Source organism: Aquarana catesbeiana, linkage group LG06 (genome assembly GCF_042186555.1).
Source record: "Aquarana catesbeiana isolate 2022-GZ linkage group LG06, ASM4218655v1, whole genome shotgun sequence".
NCBI lineage: Eukaryota > Metazoa > Chordata > Amphibia > Anura > Ranidae > Aquarana > Aquarana catesbeiana.
In genome coordinates, this window is record NC_133329.1 from 415,531,271 (window position 1) to 415,550,195 (window position 18,925).

Here is an 18,925-nt window from a genome sequence, read left to right on the forward strand (position 1 = left end):
GGAGAGGGTGAGATGTGGGGGGGTGAACTGTGGAGAGGGTGAGATGTGCGGGGGGGTGAACTGTGGAGAGGGTGAGATGTGCGGGGGGGTGAACTGTGGAGAGGGTGAGATGTGTGGGGGGTGAACTGTGGAGAGGGTGAGATGTGGGGGGGGTGAACTGGTGAGAGGGTGAGATGTGCGGGGGGGTGAACTGTGGAGAGGGTGAGATGTGTGGGGGGGTGAACTGTGGAGAGGGTGAGATGTGCGGGGGGGTGAACTGTGGAGAGGGTGAGATGTGTGGGGGGGTGAACTGTGGAGAGGGTGAGATGTGCGGGGGGGTGAACTGTGGATAGGGTGAGATGTGGGGGGGTGAACTGTGGAGAGGGTGAGATGTGCGGGGGGGTGAACTGTGGAGAGGGTGAGATGTGCGGGGGGGTGAACTGTGGAGAGGGTGAGATGTGGGGGGAGGTGAACTGTGGAGAGGGTGAGATGTGCGGGGGGGTGAACTGTGGAGAGGGTGAGATGTGGGGGGTGGTGAACTGTGGAGAGGGTGAGATGTGGGGGGGTGAACTGTGGAGAGGGTGAGATGTGGGGAGGAGGTGAACTGTGGAGAGGAAGGGGGAGAGGGTGAGCTGTGGGGGGAGGTGAACTGTGGGGGGGAGGTGAACTGTGGAGAGGGTGAGATGTGGGGGGGAGGTGAACTGTGGAGAGGGTGAGATGTGGGGGGGGTGAACTGTGGAGAGGAAGGGGGAGAGGGTGAGCTGTGGGGGGGAGGTGAACTGTGGGGGGGAGGTGAACTGTGGAGAGGATGAGCTGTGGGGGAGTGAACTGTGGACGAGAGAAGAGAAGGTAACCAGAGGGAGGAGGGGGTGAGCTGTGGAGAGGGGAGGGAGTAAACTGAGAAGAGAAGGTAAGCTGTGCATGAAGGGAAAGGTAACCTGTGTGTGTGTGGGGGGGGGGTGAGCTGTGGACGAGAGAAGAGAAGGTGACCTGTGGATGGGGAGGTGAGCTGTGGACAGGGAGGAAGAAGGTAAAGAACACTTTACTTCTCTTTCCCAAGGAATGGCGGTATTGGGGGCGGGAATAGGGGTGGAGTTGGGGCGGTGAGGGGGCGGAGAGTTGACTGGGGAGGGTGGGTTCCTGCACCTATTCTCTGAGAAAAAAAGCCCTGTATATACAGTATATTTTGTGATTAACCGCTTGCCGACCAGCTGCTGTCATTATACTGCCATAGGTCGGCATATTCCTGCAAACCGTCGTAGCTGTACGTCGGCTCTTTAAGCAGGGGTGCCGATGCGATCCCGGGCACGAGAGCCAGAACAGAGATGTGTGTGTGTGAACACTAGGGATGAGCCGAACACCCCCCGGTTCGGTTCGCACCAGAACCTGCGAACGGACCGAAAGTTTGCACGAACGTTAGAACCCCATTGACGTCTATGGGACTCGAACGTTCGAAATCAAAAGTGCTCATTTTAAAGGCTAATTTGCATGGTATTGTCCTAAAAAGGGTTTGGGGACCCGGGTCCTACCCCAGGGGACATGTATCAATGCAAAAAAAACTTTTAAAAACGGCCGTTTTTTCGGGAGCAGTGATTTTAATGATGCTTAAAGTAAAAAAAAAAAGTGAAATATTCCTTTAAATATCGTACCTGGGGGGTGTCTATAGTATGCCTGTAAAGTGACACGTGTTTCCCATGTTTAGAACAGTCCCTGCACCAAATGTCATTTTTAAAGGAAAAAATCTCATTTAAAACTGCTTGCGGGTTTAATGTAATGTCGGGTCCTGGCAATATGGATGAAAATCAGTGAGACAAACGGCATGGGTACCCCCCAGTCCATTACCAGGCCCTTTGGGTCTTGTATGGATATTAAGGGGAACCCCGCACCCAAATTAAAATAAGGAAAGGTGTGGGGCCACCAGGCCCTATATACTCTGAACAGCAGTATACAGGCTGTAGGTTTGTTGTTAAGTAGAATCTCTTTGTAATTTTGAACGGGTACATTTTTAACGTGTTTAGCTCCAGCCAAAAAATCTTTTTTAAGCTTTTTGGAAAACATAGGGAAGGGTTATCACCCCTGTGACATTTGTTTTGCTGTCTTTCCTCCTCTTCAGAAGATTTCACCTCACTTTTTGTCCCAATGGATTGGAAAGCATCAGTGGAAAGGAGAAATGTTTTTCCCATATTAACTCTTACAGGAGAGAATTTCCCTTCCTAGGGGTAGATTTATTCTCACTTCCTGTTGTCTCCTTCCGTTTGCAAGTAGGAGTCGTTTGTAAGTTAGTTGTTTGAAAGTAGGGTCCTGCCCTATATACTCAGCAGAAATTTGGGCCTTAGGTGTTGTTGTGGCCACAACACTGTAAGCCCTCACAGGGCTCTGCTGTGAAATATTAGATCAAGAATTGTAATTACATGCCCCTGTTGAACAGGAGCTGAAAAATTAGGCCTTAGGCACTGGTGCCACAACACTGCAACCCCTCACAGACACTCTAGTTGGAATGCAGGAACGAGCCCTGCTGCAAAGTATTGCATCAAAAATTGTAATTACACGCCCCTGTTAAACAAGGGCTGAAAAATTGGGCCTTAGGCACTGGTGCTGGTGCCACAACACTGCAACCCCTCACAGACACTCTAGTTGGAATGCAGGAACGAGCCCTGCTGCAAAGTATTACATCAAAAATCGTAATTACACGCCCCTGTTAAACAGGGGCTGAAAAATTGTGCCTTAGGCACTGGTGGTGGCGCCCAGAACCAAAAATGCTCTTACAAGCTATCAGCGTGATGATTGAGGAGGAAGAGGATAATTACTCAGGAATAGTCACTCAGCATCAGCATAGGCAGTCTTTAAAGGGATCTGAGATTTCAAAAAAAATTATTCGGTTACATCAGCATCAGGTGCTTGGTAGCTGGTGGTGATCCAAGACTCATTCATTTTTATGAAGGTCAGTCGATCGACCGAGTCAGTGGACAGACGCACCCTGTGATCGGTTACCACACCTCCAGCAGCACTGAATGTGCGTTCCGAAAGAACGCTGGATGCAGGACAGGCCAGTAGCTCAATTGCATACTGTGCAAGCTCTGGCCAGTGATCCATCCTCAAGACCCAGTAACCCAGAGGATTATCGGTGGGAAAGGTGTCCAAGTCTGATCTTGCCCCTAGGTATTCCTGCACCATGTAAAACAGACGCTGGCAATGGTTGCTGGAACCGATCATACCTTGGGGCTGCGGACCAAAAAATTGTCTGAACGCATCGGTCAGACGGCCACCTTCTCCACCGCTCCTTCTTTGACTGACCGAAGCCTCAGCAACACGTTGTCCAGAAACAGGAGTTTGTAACCTCCCAGTCTCTGGGAACGCATTGCACAGACCTTTCTGCAAGGCCTCCCGAAGATGTTTCATCCTCTGCTCCCTCTGCGATGGCAAGATAAGGTCCGCAACCTTACCCTTGTAACGTGGATCAAGGAGGGTTGCCAGCCAGTATTGGTCCTTCTCCTTGATACCACGAATACGAGGATCCTTACGCAGGCTTTGCAGGATCAGGGAGGCCATGCAGCGTAGGTTTGCTGAGGCATTCGGTCCGGAGTCCTCTGGGTCACTAAGGACGACATGGTCCGCAGCCACCTCCTCCCAGCCACGTACAAGTCCATGTGTTTCTTGGGACTGATCCCTTAAAGACTGCTGCTGATGCTGAGTGCCAGGCTCCACCTCCATACTGACACAATCTTCCTCCTCCTCCTCCTCCTCTTCCTCCTCGTCCTCTTCCTGTGAGATCGGCGGGCACGCAGGAACACTGTCTGGATAAAGGGGGCCTTGAGAGCTAAGGAAGTCCTCCTCTTCCTGCCTCTGTTCTGCCTCAAGTGCCCTGTCCATTATTCCACGCAGCGTGTGCTCCAACAGGTGGACAAGGGGGACAGTGTCACTGATGCATGCACTGTCACTGCTCACCATCCTCGTGGCCTCCTCGAATGGTGACAGGACAGTGCATGCATCCCTGATCATGGCCCACTGGCGTGGGGAAAAAAAACCAAGCTCCCCTGACCCTGCCCTGGTGCCATAGTCGCACAGGTACTCATTGATGGCCCTCTGCTGCGTGTGCAGCCGCTGCAGCATGGCCAACGTTGAGTTCCACCTGGTGGGCATGTCACAGATTAGGCGGTTCTTGGGCAGGTTAAACTCCTTTTGGAGGTCCGTCAGCCGAGCACTGGCATTATATGACCGGCGGAAATGCACACAGACTTTCCTGGCCTGCCTCAGGACATCCTGTAAGCCCGGGTACCTGCCCAAGAACCGCTGCACCACCAAGTTAAGGACGTGAGCCAAACAGGGCACATGGGTCATTTGTCCCTGTCGGAGGGCAGAGAGGAGGTTGGTGCCATTGTCGCAAACCACCATTCCTGCCTTAAGTTGGCGTGGCGTCAACCACCTCTGAACCTGCCCCTGCAGAGCTGACAGAACCTCTGCCCCAGTGTGGCTCCTGTCCCCCAAGCACACCAGCTCAAGCACCGCATGGCATCTTTTGGCCTGCGTACTTGCGTAGCCCCTTGAACGACTACGGAGCACTGCTGGTTCCGAGGAAGAGGCCATGGAGGAAGAAGAAGAGGAGGGGGTGGAGGAGAGAGGTGTGTCACAATCATTAGCATTTTGGAGGCGTGGTGGCGGAACAACCTCCAACACTACTGCACCTTGTCCTGCATCCTTCCCAGCTGCCAGCAGAGTCACCCAATGCGCCGTGAAACTTAGGTAACGTCCCTGTCCATGCCTGCTGGACCATGAGTCAGCGGTAATATGCACCTTACCGCTGACCGCCCTGTCCAGCGAGGCATGGACATTGCCTTCCACATGCTGGTAGAGAGCCGGAATCGCCTTCCGTGAGAAAAAGTGGCGTTTGGGTACCTGCCACTGAGGAACTGCACATTCCACAAACTCATGGAAGGGGGCAGAGTCTACCAACTGAAAAGGCAGCAGTTGAAGTGCTAGCAATTTTGCCAAGCTAGCATTCAACCGCTGGGCATGTGGATGGCTGGGAGCAAACTTCTTTCGGCGGTGCAGCAGCTGGGGCAGGGAAATTTGCCTCGTACAATCTGACGTCGGTGTACCAAAATCAGATTGCCCACAAGTACGTGGCTGTGACACACCTAATTCTACACCTTCATTCCTCTCAGTGCAGGTCTCAGAGAGGACTGAAGGTCTAGTGGGGTTGGAAATCTCAGCTGATGAGGAGCAAGCAGAGGTCCTCTTTGTTCTTTGGTGTGGGTCTTTTAGATACGCTTGCCGACGAACTGCATGGCAGGTCAACATATGTCTGGTCAAGCATGTGGTACCCAAGCGGGAGATGTTTTGGCCACGCGAGATACGCTTGAGACATATGTTGCAAATAGCAGCGGTGCGATCTGATGCACTCGTCTCAAAAAAGGCCCACACCAAAGAACTTTTTGAATAACGCGCAGAGACTGCAGCGCCCTGCACATGTGGAGCTTTGGGGTGTGATGCAGTCAATGTGCTGCCCTTAGGCTGGCCCCTGGAGGGCATCCTGCCTCGTTGGTGATGTGCCGCCTCCTCCTCCTCCTCCTCTCTCCTATCAGACACCCACGTTGAGTCAGTGACCTCATCATCCCCTCCCTCCTCATCACTGGAGCAAACCTGGCAGTATGCTGCAGCAGGGGGAGCATGACTGCCAGATTGCTGTCCTTCTTGGGCACCCCCTCTGTCCGTGCTCGTGTTACTGCCTTCATCGAGCTCAGTATCATCATCAGAGCCTTCCAAACGCTGGGCATCCTCCTGGAGCATGTACCCAACACTGTGGTCAAACAGTTCGAGGGACTCCTCAGGAGGACATGGTGGGGCTAGGGAAGGAGTCACTGATGACATTGAGCCGAGGGAAGAGGCCGCTGCTTTGCCAGACAAAGTACCCTGGGCATGGGTGAGAGAGGATGAGGAGGATGAGGACGGCTTGGTCATCCACTCGACCAAGTCTTCCGCATGTTGCGGCTCAACATGGCCAGCTGCCGAAAAAAAGGCCAAGCGTGTCCCATGGCCACGTGCTGATGAGGATGCACCGTCTCCACGACCAGCACTAGACACAGAGCCTGCTTGCCCTCTCTTATTGGCTTGTGACTGTCTGCCTCTCCTTCTTGGCCTTCCAGACATACTAATGGCCTGTAGCTGCACTAAGCTGGGATATATATATATATATATATATATATATATGTACTGATACTGCAGCTAGCAAAATCAACTGCCTGCCTGTAGTATGAGAACACCACCAACCTTCTACAGGTAGCTTTAGCTGAACACTATAAGGTGGACGCACCCCACTAACTTGTAGGTTTAGCTGAACACTGTGAGCAAGACGCACCCCACTAACTTGTAGGTTTAGCAGAACACTGTGAGCAGGACGCACTGCACTAACTGTAAATAGTCTAGCTGCCTGACTGTGGTACTAATAGGATCAAAAGAACATCAGTAATTTTCTTTAAAATACTGTAACAAGACAAGCCTGCCTGTCAGTAAGAAGATAACAGGAACGGATCTAGCTGAACACTGTGAGCAGGACGCACCCCACTAGCTTGTAGGTTTAGCTGAACACTGTGAGGTGGACGCACCCCACTAACTTGTAGGTTTAGCTGAACACTGTGAGCAGGACGCACCCCACTAACTTGTAGGTTTAGCAGAACACTGTGAGCAGGACGCACTGCACTAACTGTAAATAGTCTAGCTGCCTGACTGTGGTACTAATAGGATCAAAAGAACACCAGCAATTTTATTTAAAATACTGTAACAAGACAAGCCTGCCTGTCAGTAAGAAGATAACAGGAACGGATCTAGCTGAACACTGTGAGCAGGACGCACCCCACTAGCTTGTAGGTTTAGCTGAACACTGTGAGGTGGATGCACCCCACTAACTTGTAGGTTTAGCTGAACACTGTGAGCAGGACGCACCCCACTAACTTGTAGGTTTAGCAGAACACTGTGAGCAGGACGCACTGCACTAACTGTAAATAGTCTAGCTGCCTGACTGTGGTACTAATAGGATCAAAAGAACATCAGTAATTTTCTTCAGGTAGCTGTATTTACTGTAACAAGACAAGCCTGCCTGTCAGTAAGAAGATAACAGAAATGGATCTAGCTGAACACTGTGAGCAGGACGCACTGCACTAAATGTAAATAGTCTAGCTGCCTGACTGTGGCACTAATAGGATCAAAAGAACACCAGTAATTTTCTTTAAAATACTGTAACAAGACAAGCCTGCCTGTCAGTAGGAATATAACAGGAATGGATCTAGCTGAACACTGTGAGCAGGACGCACTGCACTAAATGTAAATAGTCTAGAAGATAACAGGAACGGATCTAGCTAAACTGAATACAGTGTATATATATATATACACAACACCTGGGATGCATATATATACACAATACACTTTAAGTGCAGCTAACTGACTGACTGTCCTGCCTAATCTAGCTAACTCAAATGAAATGACACTGTCTCTCTCTCTCTCTCTCTAAGCACACCGGAACACACTGCACAGGGCCGCCGTGCAGGCGGCCTTATATAGTGTGGGGCGTGTACTAAATCCCCTGAGCCATAATTGGCCAAAGCCTCCTTGGCTTTGGCCAATTATGGCTCTCTGTTAAGGCGGCGCTGTGATTGGCCAAGCATGCGGGTCATAGTGCATGCTTGGCCAATCATCAGCAAGCAATGCACTGCGATGCCGCAGTGAATTATGGGCCGTGACGCGCCACACGAATTTGGCGCGAACGGCCCATATCGTTCGCAATTCGACGAACGATCGAACAGCCGATGTTCGAGTCGAACCCATGTTCGGCTCATCCCTAGTGAACACACACACATCCCTGTTCTGTGAAGAGGCAGATCGTGTGTTCCTACTAGCTAGGAACAACGATCTGTCATCTCCTCTAGTTAGTCCCTCCCCCCTACAGTTAGAATCACTCCCTAGGTAACACAGTTAACCCCTTGATCGCCCCCTAGTTAACCCCTTCCCTGCCAGTGACATTTACACAGTAATCAGTGAATTTTTATAGCACTGAATGCTGTATAAATGCCAATGGTCCCAAAAATGTGTCAAAAGTGTCCGATGTGTCCACCATAATGTCGCAGTCCCGATAAAAATCGCAGATCACCGCCATTACTAGTAAAAAAAAAAATATAATAATAAAAACACCATAAAACTATCCCCTATTTTGTAGACGCTATAACGTTTGCGCAAACCAATCAATATATGCTTATTACCAAAAATATGTAGCAGAATACATATCGGCCTAAACTGAGGAAACAAATTAGCTTTTTTAAAAAAAAATTGGGGATATTTATTATAGCAAAAAAACAAAATATTGTGTTTTTTTTTCAATTGTTACAGTTTTTTTGTTTATAGCACAAAAAATAAAAACCGCAGAGATGATCAAATACCACCAAAAGAAAGTTCTATTTGTGGGGAAAAAAGGACGTCAATTTTATTTGGGTACATCTTTTCATGACCGCGCAATTGTCAGTTAAAGCGAAGCAGTGCCATGTCGCAAAAAATGGACTGGTCATTGAGCAGCCAAATCTTTCCCGGGGCTGAAGTGGTTAACATAACATTTCTAATCATGTGACTTTAATAACAAGAATTCACCCATACATCAGAGTCTGCAGAGTTCCCCTTTAAATATGAATCCACAGAGTTCCCCTTTACATCTGAATCAAAAGATTTTCCCCTTTACATCTGAATCTGAAGAGTTTCCCCTTACATCTGAACTGGCAGAGTTCCCTTACACTGTAATGGATGACTCTGATGAATCTGATGATGATTATAGGGAACTCTGATGTAAGGGGGTCTCTGCTCACCAAAGCCCCCCTTACATGATAGTCCACAGAGCATCCCTTACATTTGAGTACCTTCCTTTTCTGGCTGCTGGGCTTCAAACTTCCCACCCACACAGAACACAGGAGGGGAGGGCAGGAGGATGAGGAGCAGAACCAGCTTTTTCTCTCCTCTCCCATCCATGTGGGGGGTGGGGGCAACTGTCAGTACTGGCTCTGGGCTGTGAGAGAGAGACTCTCTCAGCTTAGAGCTCTGCAGCTGCTGGGGAGCAACAGTCCAGGCTCTTGGGGGCCCCCCTAGTGGCGGAACTCCAGGGTCAGTCACAGGTGTGATCTTTGCGACCCTGGTAGTTCCGCCACTGCTCTTTATTATTATTAAATCTAGACCAACACTGAATAGTCTAGAAGATCTATCTGATTCTCCAACATAAACTACAGTTCTCCTTTCACATTTTAAATGAGAAACTTGAAAAACCCCTAGAATGCTTTCAGTCATATAATGAGATACACATTTGTTGAAAGAGATAACAACAACACCTATAAATATGGCCTAATACTCTCTACTGATGTCTCTCTTGAGGTCCACCATATCTTAACCACTTCAGCCCCGGACCATTTGGCTGGCCAAAGACCAAAGCACTTTTTGCGATTCGGCACTGTGTCGATTTAACTGACAATTGCGCGGTCGTGCGACGTTGCACTCAAACAAAATTGACGTCCTTTTTTTCCCACAAATAGAGATTTCTTTTGGTGGTATTTAATTATCTCTGCGTTTTTTATATTTTGCGCTATAAACAAAAAAATAGCGACAATTTTGAAAAAAACGCAATATTTTTTACTTTTTGCTATAATAAATATCCCCCAAAAATATATTAAAAAAACATTTTTTTTCCTCAGTTTAGGCCGATACGTATTCTTCTACATATTTTTAGTTAAAAAAAATCGCAATAAGCGTGCATTGATTGGTTTGCGCAAAAGTTATAGTGTCTACAAAATAAGGGATAGTTTTATGGCATTTTTATTAATATTTTTTTTTTTCTACTAGTAATGGCGACGATCAGCGATTTTTATCGTGACTGCGACATTATGGCGGACAGTTCGGACACTTTTGGCGCTATTTTGGGACCATTCACATTTATACAGCGATCAGTGCAATTAAAAATGCATTGATTACTGTGTAAATGTGACTGGCAATGAAGGGGTTAACCACTAGGTGGCGCAGTAGGGGTTAAGTGTGTCCTAGGGAGTGATTCTAACTGTGGGGGGGAGGGGCTGTGTGTGACACATCACTTATCACTGCTCCCAATTACAAGGATCTGTTATCAGTGATCTGTCACTAGGCAGAACGGGGAAATGCTTGTTTACATCAGCATTTCCCTGTTCTTCCTCTCCGTCAGACGATCGCGGGAATCCCCACGGACATTGAGTCCGCTAGACCCGTGATCACACTCACGGAGCTCGCGGCGGGCACGCGCACGCTCGCAAACCGCTTCTTAGAGGGCAACATACAGGTACGTTAATCTGCCTGTACATGCCCTTCTGCCGACGTATATCGGCGTGAGCTGATCGGCAAGCGGTTAAACTCAACAAATGGAAGATCTAACCTCATCCCTCCAACACCATGAAGAACACTATAGGAAAACTTGGTTTTGTTGGATTGAGTTCATTCGGAGGAATAATGTTCATTCCTTGCCAAATGATCGTATCCCCAGAAGCCCTTTAAATATTGTCTCTGATATGATTTGAAGGCTGTTTATTCTTTCTTTACCCCTTTTCTAAAGGTTAATATTAAATACTACAGTGGGCTCTGGCTCAGTAGACCCTCCCTCCCCCCCCCACGCCCGCCCCAACTCCCACCAATGCTCCCCCCTTACCATCCATTCACCACTCCCACACAACTGCCCCTTTCCAAATACCCCCACTACCCTGAAAAAGAATGCAGTCACCACATCTCAGGACTAAACATCTGCAATGAGGTGAAGTTTTGTTGGCCTCAACCATCCAGCAAAAATCCTTTTTTTTTTCTTTTTTTTTCTTTGCATGTGATTGGGTATTCTTTGCAATGTGAATTTTTACCACATTCACTAAGTTAAGTGAAAATTTCCTTTACAAATTGATCAGATTTCAGTCCTTTAATAAATTGACCCCAAAGAATTTCCCACCACACTCTGTGGGCCTGAAGGTACCGTTTCCGATGTTCCTTGTCTGTCCCATGGGGGGGCCACAACATGAAGAACCTCTTGACAGTTGAGATTGCAGCCGTCGGTACTAAACACGGATCCTGGCGCGGCCTGAGTGTCGAAACTTGCATCGTTCAGGAGTTTTTGCATATTAGAGCCTGCCCGACTCAGCAAGGCTTTGGATATGGCACCACTATTAAGGATCAGATCGGCTCCTACACTGTTCACAAGGACATCCGTCTGCCATGGAAAGAGAAGACAAGCATTACCAAGTGATATTAATTGAAAAAAAAAATCCCTAATGCTGCGTACACACGACCGGAAATTCTGCCAGCAAAAGTCCGATGCAAGCTTTTGGTCTGAAATTCCGACCGCGCGTATGCTCCGCGCGTATGCTCAGAATCAAGTACGAGACGGAAGCGTTTGGTCTGGTAAAACTAGCAATCCTAATGGAGATAGCACATTCGTCACACTGTAAATTTTTGTATCTTTTAATGCAGCGCATTCTTTTGTTCTTTATAATGCTAGAAGAATGAAGTTGTTTTGCTGCTGATATTCACACAGAGTTCTGACAAACTTATTTCTTTATTATTTCTCATGATCTCCTTAATAATATTTTTAGTTTTTAAAGCCAGAACTCCATAATAATGTTTAGAATTATTTTTTATAGTGATTTTTTTTTTTTTTTTTTATTTAAATCAAGATCTCCTCCTTTTTTTTGGATTATTTTAAAATTATTTTCTAGTGATCTCCATAATTTTTTTTAATTTTTTTGTGTGTCAAGTTACCACAACAACATTATTATCTTGTATTTTTTAACCTCAAGGAGGTTGCTGTTGGTGTCCCTTATTATTAATTATTTGACATTGCATTTTGGAAATGTACCTGCCTAGTCGCAAACAAACTGTCCTTTTTTAATAAAAACACATAGGCAAGTATTTGCTGAAAACAAAATTACCATTTATTCTGGGTCATAACAAAAGAAAGAGGGAAGGAAACGCTGGAGAAACTGCAGAGATTTGCGAAGCCTTTTGACCCCAGGGCAGACATCAACTATTTGAAAAAGAAAATTGGTAGCCTGAAGAGTCCATACAATAGGGAGCACAATCTGGTCCTGGACTCCGAGAGATCAGGAATAGCAGCAGATGACATATATGTCCCCAGGCTGTGGTACTACAACAGCCTGTGTCTTCTGTCAGACCAGACTGAACCCAGGCCATCACTCTCTTGTCTTCCTTCCACGCTTTCCTGCACGCTGTGACTTTGTTCGTGAAGTTGTGGCAGGGGTTGGAGGAGGTGTAGGAGAAGGAGGAGGATGGATGAACTCCGAAAGGTGGGTATTTTCGGTCATTTGGCCACTCAACCCCTTATTTAGGGTCTGTAAAATTATGTTCTTACATAAGAGGCGTTGTCCCTTCTCCATTTCCTGCATTTTAGCTGCTACTATGCAGCCATAACCCTCTTGAACGCTGGGGGGGTCTCTTAGGGTAGCATGAGCATCCCGAATGAGGGCAAGTGCTGCCTCCTCTACGTTCCTCCCCTTCCTGGGCCTTTTGGGTGGAAGGTGGATGGGAGGGACCTGGGATTGGGTCAGTCCACTGGGGCCGGCCACCTCCTGACTGCCACTTCCCCCTGCCACCTTCTGGCTGCCACATTCCAGACCCTCATCCTGGCTGAGGCTTTCCTGTGTATAAAAAAGGGACATAGTTTTAGTTTTTGCTTCATCAATCACACACAATTTTCAGCTCATGACTGTTGCAAATTGAATGTTAATAAATAGAAAAGACTATCCTTCTGAGCCCATCATTTTTCATTCTTGTCCCCATAATTTTTGGCCACTACTGTCTATTGATATGTAAAACATTTTTGTTCAATCATTAATTTCTTATCAATAATAACATCTAGTTAACATCATTAATTTTAGGACAAGAAATATGTAGAAAAATACTATACCTGCCTCAAGCTGGGCTCCTCCACTGCTTCCTGGATGGAAGGCCCAGGTTGGTCCTCGGAAGCCTCAGCTGGGGTGGAAGGGAGTGTGGAAAGTGATGCCCTCACTTCAATCTGGTCTTCCAGAAAATGCATTTTGTTGTAGTACCACAGACTGGGTACATACATGTCCTCTGCTGCTGCTCCTGACCTCTGGGATGCCAGGACCTTATTACGCTCCTTCTTGTATGTGCTCCTCAAGCTACCGATTTTCCTGTCTAAAAAAATCACTGTCTGCGTTGGGGACCTCCGTCTTCACAAATTCCAGCAGTTTCTCCAGCGCTGCCTTCCTAGTTGGTCTGTTATGTTTGACTTGCCACAAACTGGGCAGCTCCCTGTACCTATCTATAAACTGGATCATAAATTCTGGCTTTTTGAACGGATTCATTATTTCTGCAAGACAAAAAACAAGAGAAAAACCCTAATGTCAGGCTAAACTCTCATAATCTTATCACAATATAGGCCTCAATCTAGAAGCAGTATAGGCCACTGTTGCCCCAAGTTAAAATGTTACCTTCATTCTCATGATCGGCACTTCCTCCGCTCACAGATCGTACGTCCGACGCACATGCATTACGCTTTATATACACTGCGCATGCGTGAAACTCCACACGCGTCGCCCGCCCCTGACGTTGTTTCTAGAATATGCACCGCCCCTTCTCTTTCAGCGCAGTGGGAGAGGACATGGCGGAGACACAGCAGGTGCGTAATTCCAGTAACGAGGAGGAAAGCCCAGAGCCTGAAACATCCCAATCACGGAGGAGATTTAAGGCCTCAAATATGGCCAGTGTAGAGATGGTGGACATCTTGAAGAGGGCCGACTATGACGGGAAGTATGGACCTTACCTAAACCCAAATGTGAGAAAGGCCAAGATCATGTCTAAAGTTGTGAGAAGTCTGCACAGGAATTTTGGGGCACGACGATCCAAGGAGAAACTGAGGAAACGCTGGTCAGACCTGAAATTGAGGAATCAGTACAGAAGGATCAAGAAAGTGCTTCTAAAAAGTAAGTAGTTGTTCTGTGTTAATATTATTATTATTATTACTTGCATGCTCCTCCATGTGCTTTTCTTTACTGTTGTACAGTTTAAAATGGCAACTTTCAGGCTCGTGGGCACAGTAATCGGTCGTAGTAAACATCGTTCGCTCGCCCACTAATAATACAATGTTTTTTGCAGATGCAGGTTAACTACATTTGGTCATGCCTATTTGTATTAAAATAAGTTTAGTACATTGTTGTCTAGATGTGTTTGTAACTATAATGAAATGCAAAATGCAAACTTGATTCAGTGTAATGTAAGGAGAGGACACTCAGCAGCTGTTTACACATCTGGACGCTGGAGCACTAGTGTGGGACACCAGAACAAAGTTTTTAAGGTGTTCCACACAGGTGTTCCAGGGGATACTAGGGGTGTCTCCATGTGTGAATATTGTCCAAAAAAGGTAAGTATTCCAGCTTTGGTAAGGGAAAAAATCATGTATTCAGCTTGGAACTCTGCCAAAACAGACAATTGTACCACACTTCCAAGCAATGTTTCATATTCCTATATCTGGCCTCAAACATCTGTGTGTTAAGTATACCTTTCGTTTAATTCTCATAGGGGAGAAAAGACTCAGGACATCTGAGGACACCAGGGACCCCCCACCTACTAAAGAAGGGGAACTCAGCACACAACCAGAGGATGTGGAGGAAGGAGAGGTGGATGAAATAGTGACCACAACAGGTGAGTGTCTGAGACCACAGCTTCAGGTAATAGATGTATGCCTGCCTATTTCTAATAAATGGTGTGTTTTTTGATTTTAGGTGATGTGTATGTTGTGGAAGAAGATTCGCAGTTCACAAGTGAAAGTGTACAAATGCTAATCCAGGACATCATGCATTGTAGTCAGATTTTAGACATCATCAAGCAAAAAACCAATGATGTTGAACAAAAACTGAAGAACATGATTGATGTATTAGGGAGAATCTAAATAACAACCAAAGGACACCATTTTATATTTTTTAGGAGAAATTTCCTGAAGTTTGAATACATTTTAAAAGCCAAATTTTGAAGATGCACACAGTGTGTCAACATGTGCTATCTGCCATCATGGGATATCAATGCACTCGTTTTGTGGGTGCAACCCCTTCCTTGTAACTCAAGTAGGTGAGAGGAAGTGGTTGCACCCCCAAAACACGTCCATTGATCCCCCATGATGGTAGATAGCACATGTTGACATTAGGCATGGGATCAGGAGGGAAATCCCCATTTTGAATCCTAATTTTAGTGCATCTTCAAAATTTGGCTTTTACAGGGGTGACATCAATCTGATGAAGGCAAGATCAACACAGTTTTGACATACTCATGCCTGATATTACCTTCACATTTTGTACATTGAACTTTGTAAGTTCCAGAGTTGTGTATGTTATGGTTTGAAACGTGCCTGTTAAAGCAAAATATAAAACTAAAAATGTCAAACTTAATTAAACAAAGATGTATTTTTGGTGGAAAAATGTTTTACAACGCACATGTGAATGTGCACGGAGTAAAAGTTTTTATACTCAACAATGTGTGGCTTCTTCTTTCAATGCTCAGTACAAGTTTTTGTATTAAGTTGGTGTTTACAGTGACAATGGGGGTTATTTAATTAAGCAAAATCCACTACAAGTGCACTAGGAGAACCTAGGACACAGCTAAAAGAAACACAAGCAGTAAATCAAATTCAAGATGATTTCAGATCAAAATAATTTTTTATTTTATAAAAGAATCAAAAATTTGCTGGCATAGCAATGGCCCCCCTACCCGTAAAATAGTCCAGATACTTTTGACGCACATCACGGGTGCTTTGGGGGGGCAAGCCAGGACGGCCAGCTTCCAGGGCCATCATTGGATTTGAATTGCAGCCTCAGGCCCAACTGAGGCCACATAGTTTGGAGCATTTCTCCTTAAATAATTATGGCGAATACAACACGCTAGCACTATGTGATTGAGTTTATACTCAGCCATATTGATTGCCGTAAGGAATAGGCGGAACCAGCTGGTCATTATACCAAACGCATTCTCCACCACTCTTCTGGCTCTGGCCAGCCAGTAATTAAAAACACTCTTCTCCGGGGTGAGGGTCCTCTGGGGGATCAGATGTTCACCAAATGCTTCATCTGCGACAAACACAAATGGAAGTCCTTCCACGTTCTCTTCCGCAGGTGGCAATCCCAGGCCACCACTCTGGAGACATCCATAGAACTCGGTCTGGGCAAAGACTCCACCATCCAAAATCTGGCCATTCTACCCCACGTCCACATAGAGAAACTCATATGTCGCCGACACCACCGCCCATCAACACTATACTATGAAACCCCTTATAGTTAAAATAGTATGACCCCGAGTGGAGTGGTGGGATGATGTGGACGTGTTTCCCATCGATTGCCCCTCCGCAGTTGGGAAAGTCCCAACGCTCGGCAAACTGGGAAGCCACAGTCTGCCATTCCTGTGGCGTTGAAGGAAACTGTGGAGTCAAACCAGAAAAAATAAAATTACTACTTTTGCACATAACATTGCAAGCAGATTAGACACAAACATTCTTGGCCAACATCAATATAATAGTTATTTTAAGGAGTATTTAAAGACAAAAAGATAAGGTACACTTATCAGATTCCTCACCCCCTCTGATGGCCCATTGTAAAAATGTTAGGGGGGGTTCTAGATGAGTTTGGGACCCCAAAAAAAGCCTCTGGCACTCTGCCTGAATTTAAGGACACAAATAACATTTGGACACATTTTAGGGGGTGTTTAGGGTAAAGCACTACTATGGAGCTCACAAAATACATTGTTAAGTGACTAGGCTAGGTGTATATGGGCCCAGGAGAGCATGCTGGGGAGGTTAGTGAAGGGAAATATGCATTAAGGACGAAAAAGGGGGATTAAAAATTTCCAGTATGCATGAGGACAAAGAGGACATTCACAGCATATTACAATCATGGTAATTATGGAATGATGAAAGAAATACAATACATTAGCAAACATTAAATACATAGAATGTGATGTTAAAGGAGAAAACTTACCCTAATGTAGTCCTTCTGCAGGACCTGTATGATGGCAGCACAGGTCTCTGGAATAGTGATCCCCAGAGCCTGGGGGGAGATGTCTGTTGAGAACTTGAGGTCCTGCAGACTTCTCCCCATTGCCAAGTACCGCAACGTGGCGACTAGCCTCTGCTCGGGAGTGATGGCTTGCCGCATGCAGGTGTCTTGCTGTCTTGCTTCATAATATAAGGGGACAGCAAAGCCAAAAGACAGTGAAAAACGGGGTCCGTCATCTGGAGTAAATTCCTGAAATCATCAGGATTATTCTCCTGGATCTCCCTCAACAAAGGCATATGACAGAATTGGTCATGCTGGAGCAACCAATTCTTGGTCCATGAACACCTCCCCATCCTGTTAATGGACTGGGCTTGGGTCAAAGCAAGAACCCCAACACCAAGCCCCCACAAAGCACGAACTCTATGATGAGTACGTAACCGCAACATGGCTTCAAAACAGTCGGCTGGTCAGAACAAACTAACAGAAAGCACTGAAAATCAGAAAGGCCTGAGAAGAGCGAACTGAAAATCAGAAACGAGTGGACAAGAACACACTGTAAAAAAAAAAGTACTATAATAATAATACGCACTGAAACCCAGATGCAAACTGACTACACTCACTGAAGAACAGATACGAACCCACAAGCACAAACTGAAGAGCAGTTAATGATCTGAAAAGCACGAGGCTGAAAAGCGCGAATCGTCTCTCTCCAAACTTCTACTAACACGAGATAAACACGAGATTAGCAGAAGGGGCCCAAAGGGTGGCGCGCTTCATATGGAACTTCCCTTTTCTAGTGCCGTCGTACGTATTGTACATCACCACATTCTTGACGGTCGAAAGTGCAGAGAACTTTTGTGTGACCGTGTGTATGCAAGACAAGCTTGAGCGGAATTCCGTCGGAAAAACCATCCAAGGTTTTTCTGATGAAAATTCCGATCATGTGTACGCGGCATGAGAGTTAAATGGTTTGCAATTAAAAAGGATCAAAATAACAATCTTTGTAATTCTAATTTGTTCCAGATCCAGAAAGAAAGAGAAGCCAAATATGAAAAACTAGAGGTATTATTTATTATAACGAATATGTAATTATGTGTTGTCTTCTTCTACTGTTATATTTCCTAATTAGGGCATGAATGTACACATGTATACTACACCAGAGAAGTCCTTCTCAACCTTTTTTTTCAATGCAGAAACCCTTGAAATAAGTGCAAACAGTAGGAAGAATGTTCCTTACATTGGTGATCAGTGAGAAGAATGTTCCTTACATTGGTGATCAGTGAGAAGAATGTCCCTTACATTGGTGATCAGTAGGAAGAATGTTCCTTACATTGGTGATCAGTGAGAAGAATGTTCCTTACATTGGTGATCAGTGAGAAGAATGTCCCTTACATTGGTGATCAGTGGGAAGAATGTTCCTTACATTGGTGATCAGTGAGAAGAATGTTCCTTACATTGGTGATCAGTGAGAAGAATGTCCCTTACATTGGTGATCAGTGAGAAGAATGTTCCTTACATTGATAATCAGTGGGAAGAATGTCCCTTACATTGGTGATCAGTGGGAAGAATGTCCCTTACATTTGTGGGAGAAGAATGTTCCTTACATTGGTGATCAGTGGGAAGAATGCTCCTTACATTGGTGATCAGTGGGAAGAATGCTCCTTACATTGGTGATCAGTGAGAAGAATGTCCCTTACATTGGTGATCAGTGGGAAGAATGTTCCTTACATTGGTGATCAGTGAGAAGAATGTTCCTTACATTGGTGATCAGTGGGAAGAATGTTCCTTACATTGGTGATCAGTGGGAAGAATGTTCCTTACATTGGTGATCAGTGAGAAGAATGTTCCTTACATTGGTGATCAGTGAGAAGAATGTTCCTTACATTGGTGATCAGTAG

At 46.0% G+C, this 18,925-nt stretch overlaps 1 protein-coding gene across 1 annotated transcript in view; it reads right to left on the reverse strand.

The window, feature by feature from the left end:
- LOC141147320 (protein mono-ADP-ribosyltransferase PARP14-like) overlaps nucleotides 1-18,925 on the reverse strand; it is a 171,151-nt gene that overhangs the window by 57,536 nt on the left and 94,690 nt on the right. The window contains exon 7 of the mRNA XM_073634541.1: nucleotides 10,985-11,218. Within this exon, the coding sequence (XP_073490642.1) occupies nucleotides 10,985-11,218 (234 nt within the window). The remainder of the gene's footprint in view (nucleotides 1-10,984; nucleotides 11,219-18,925) is intronic.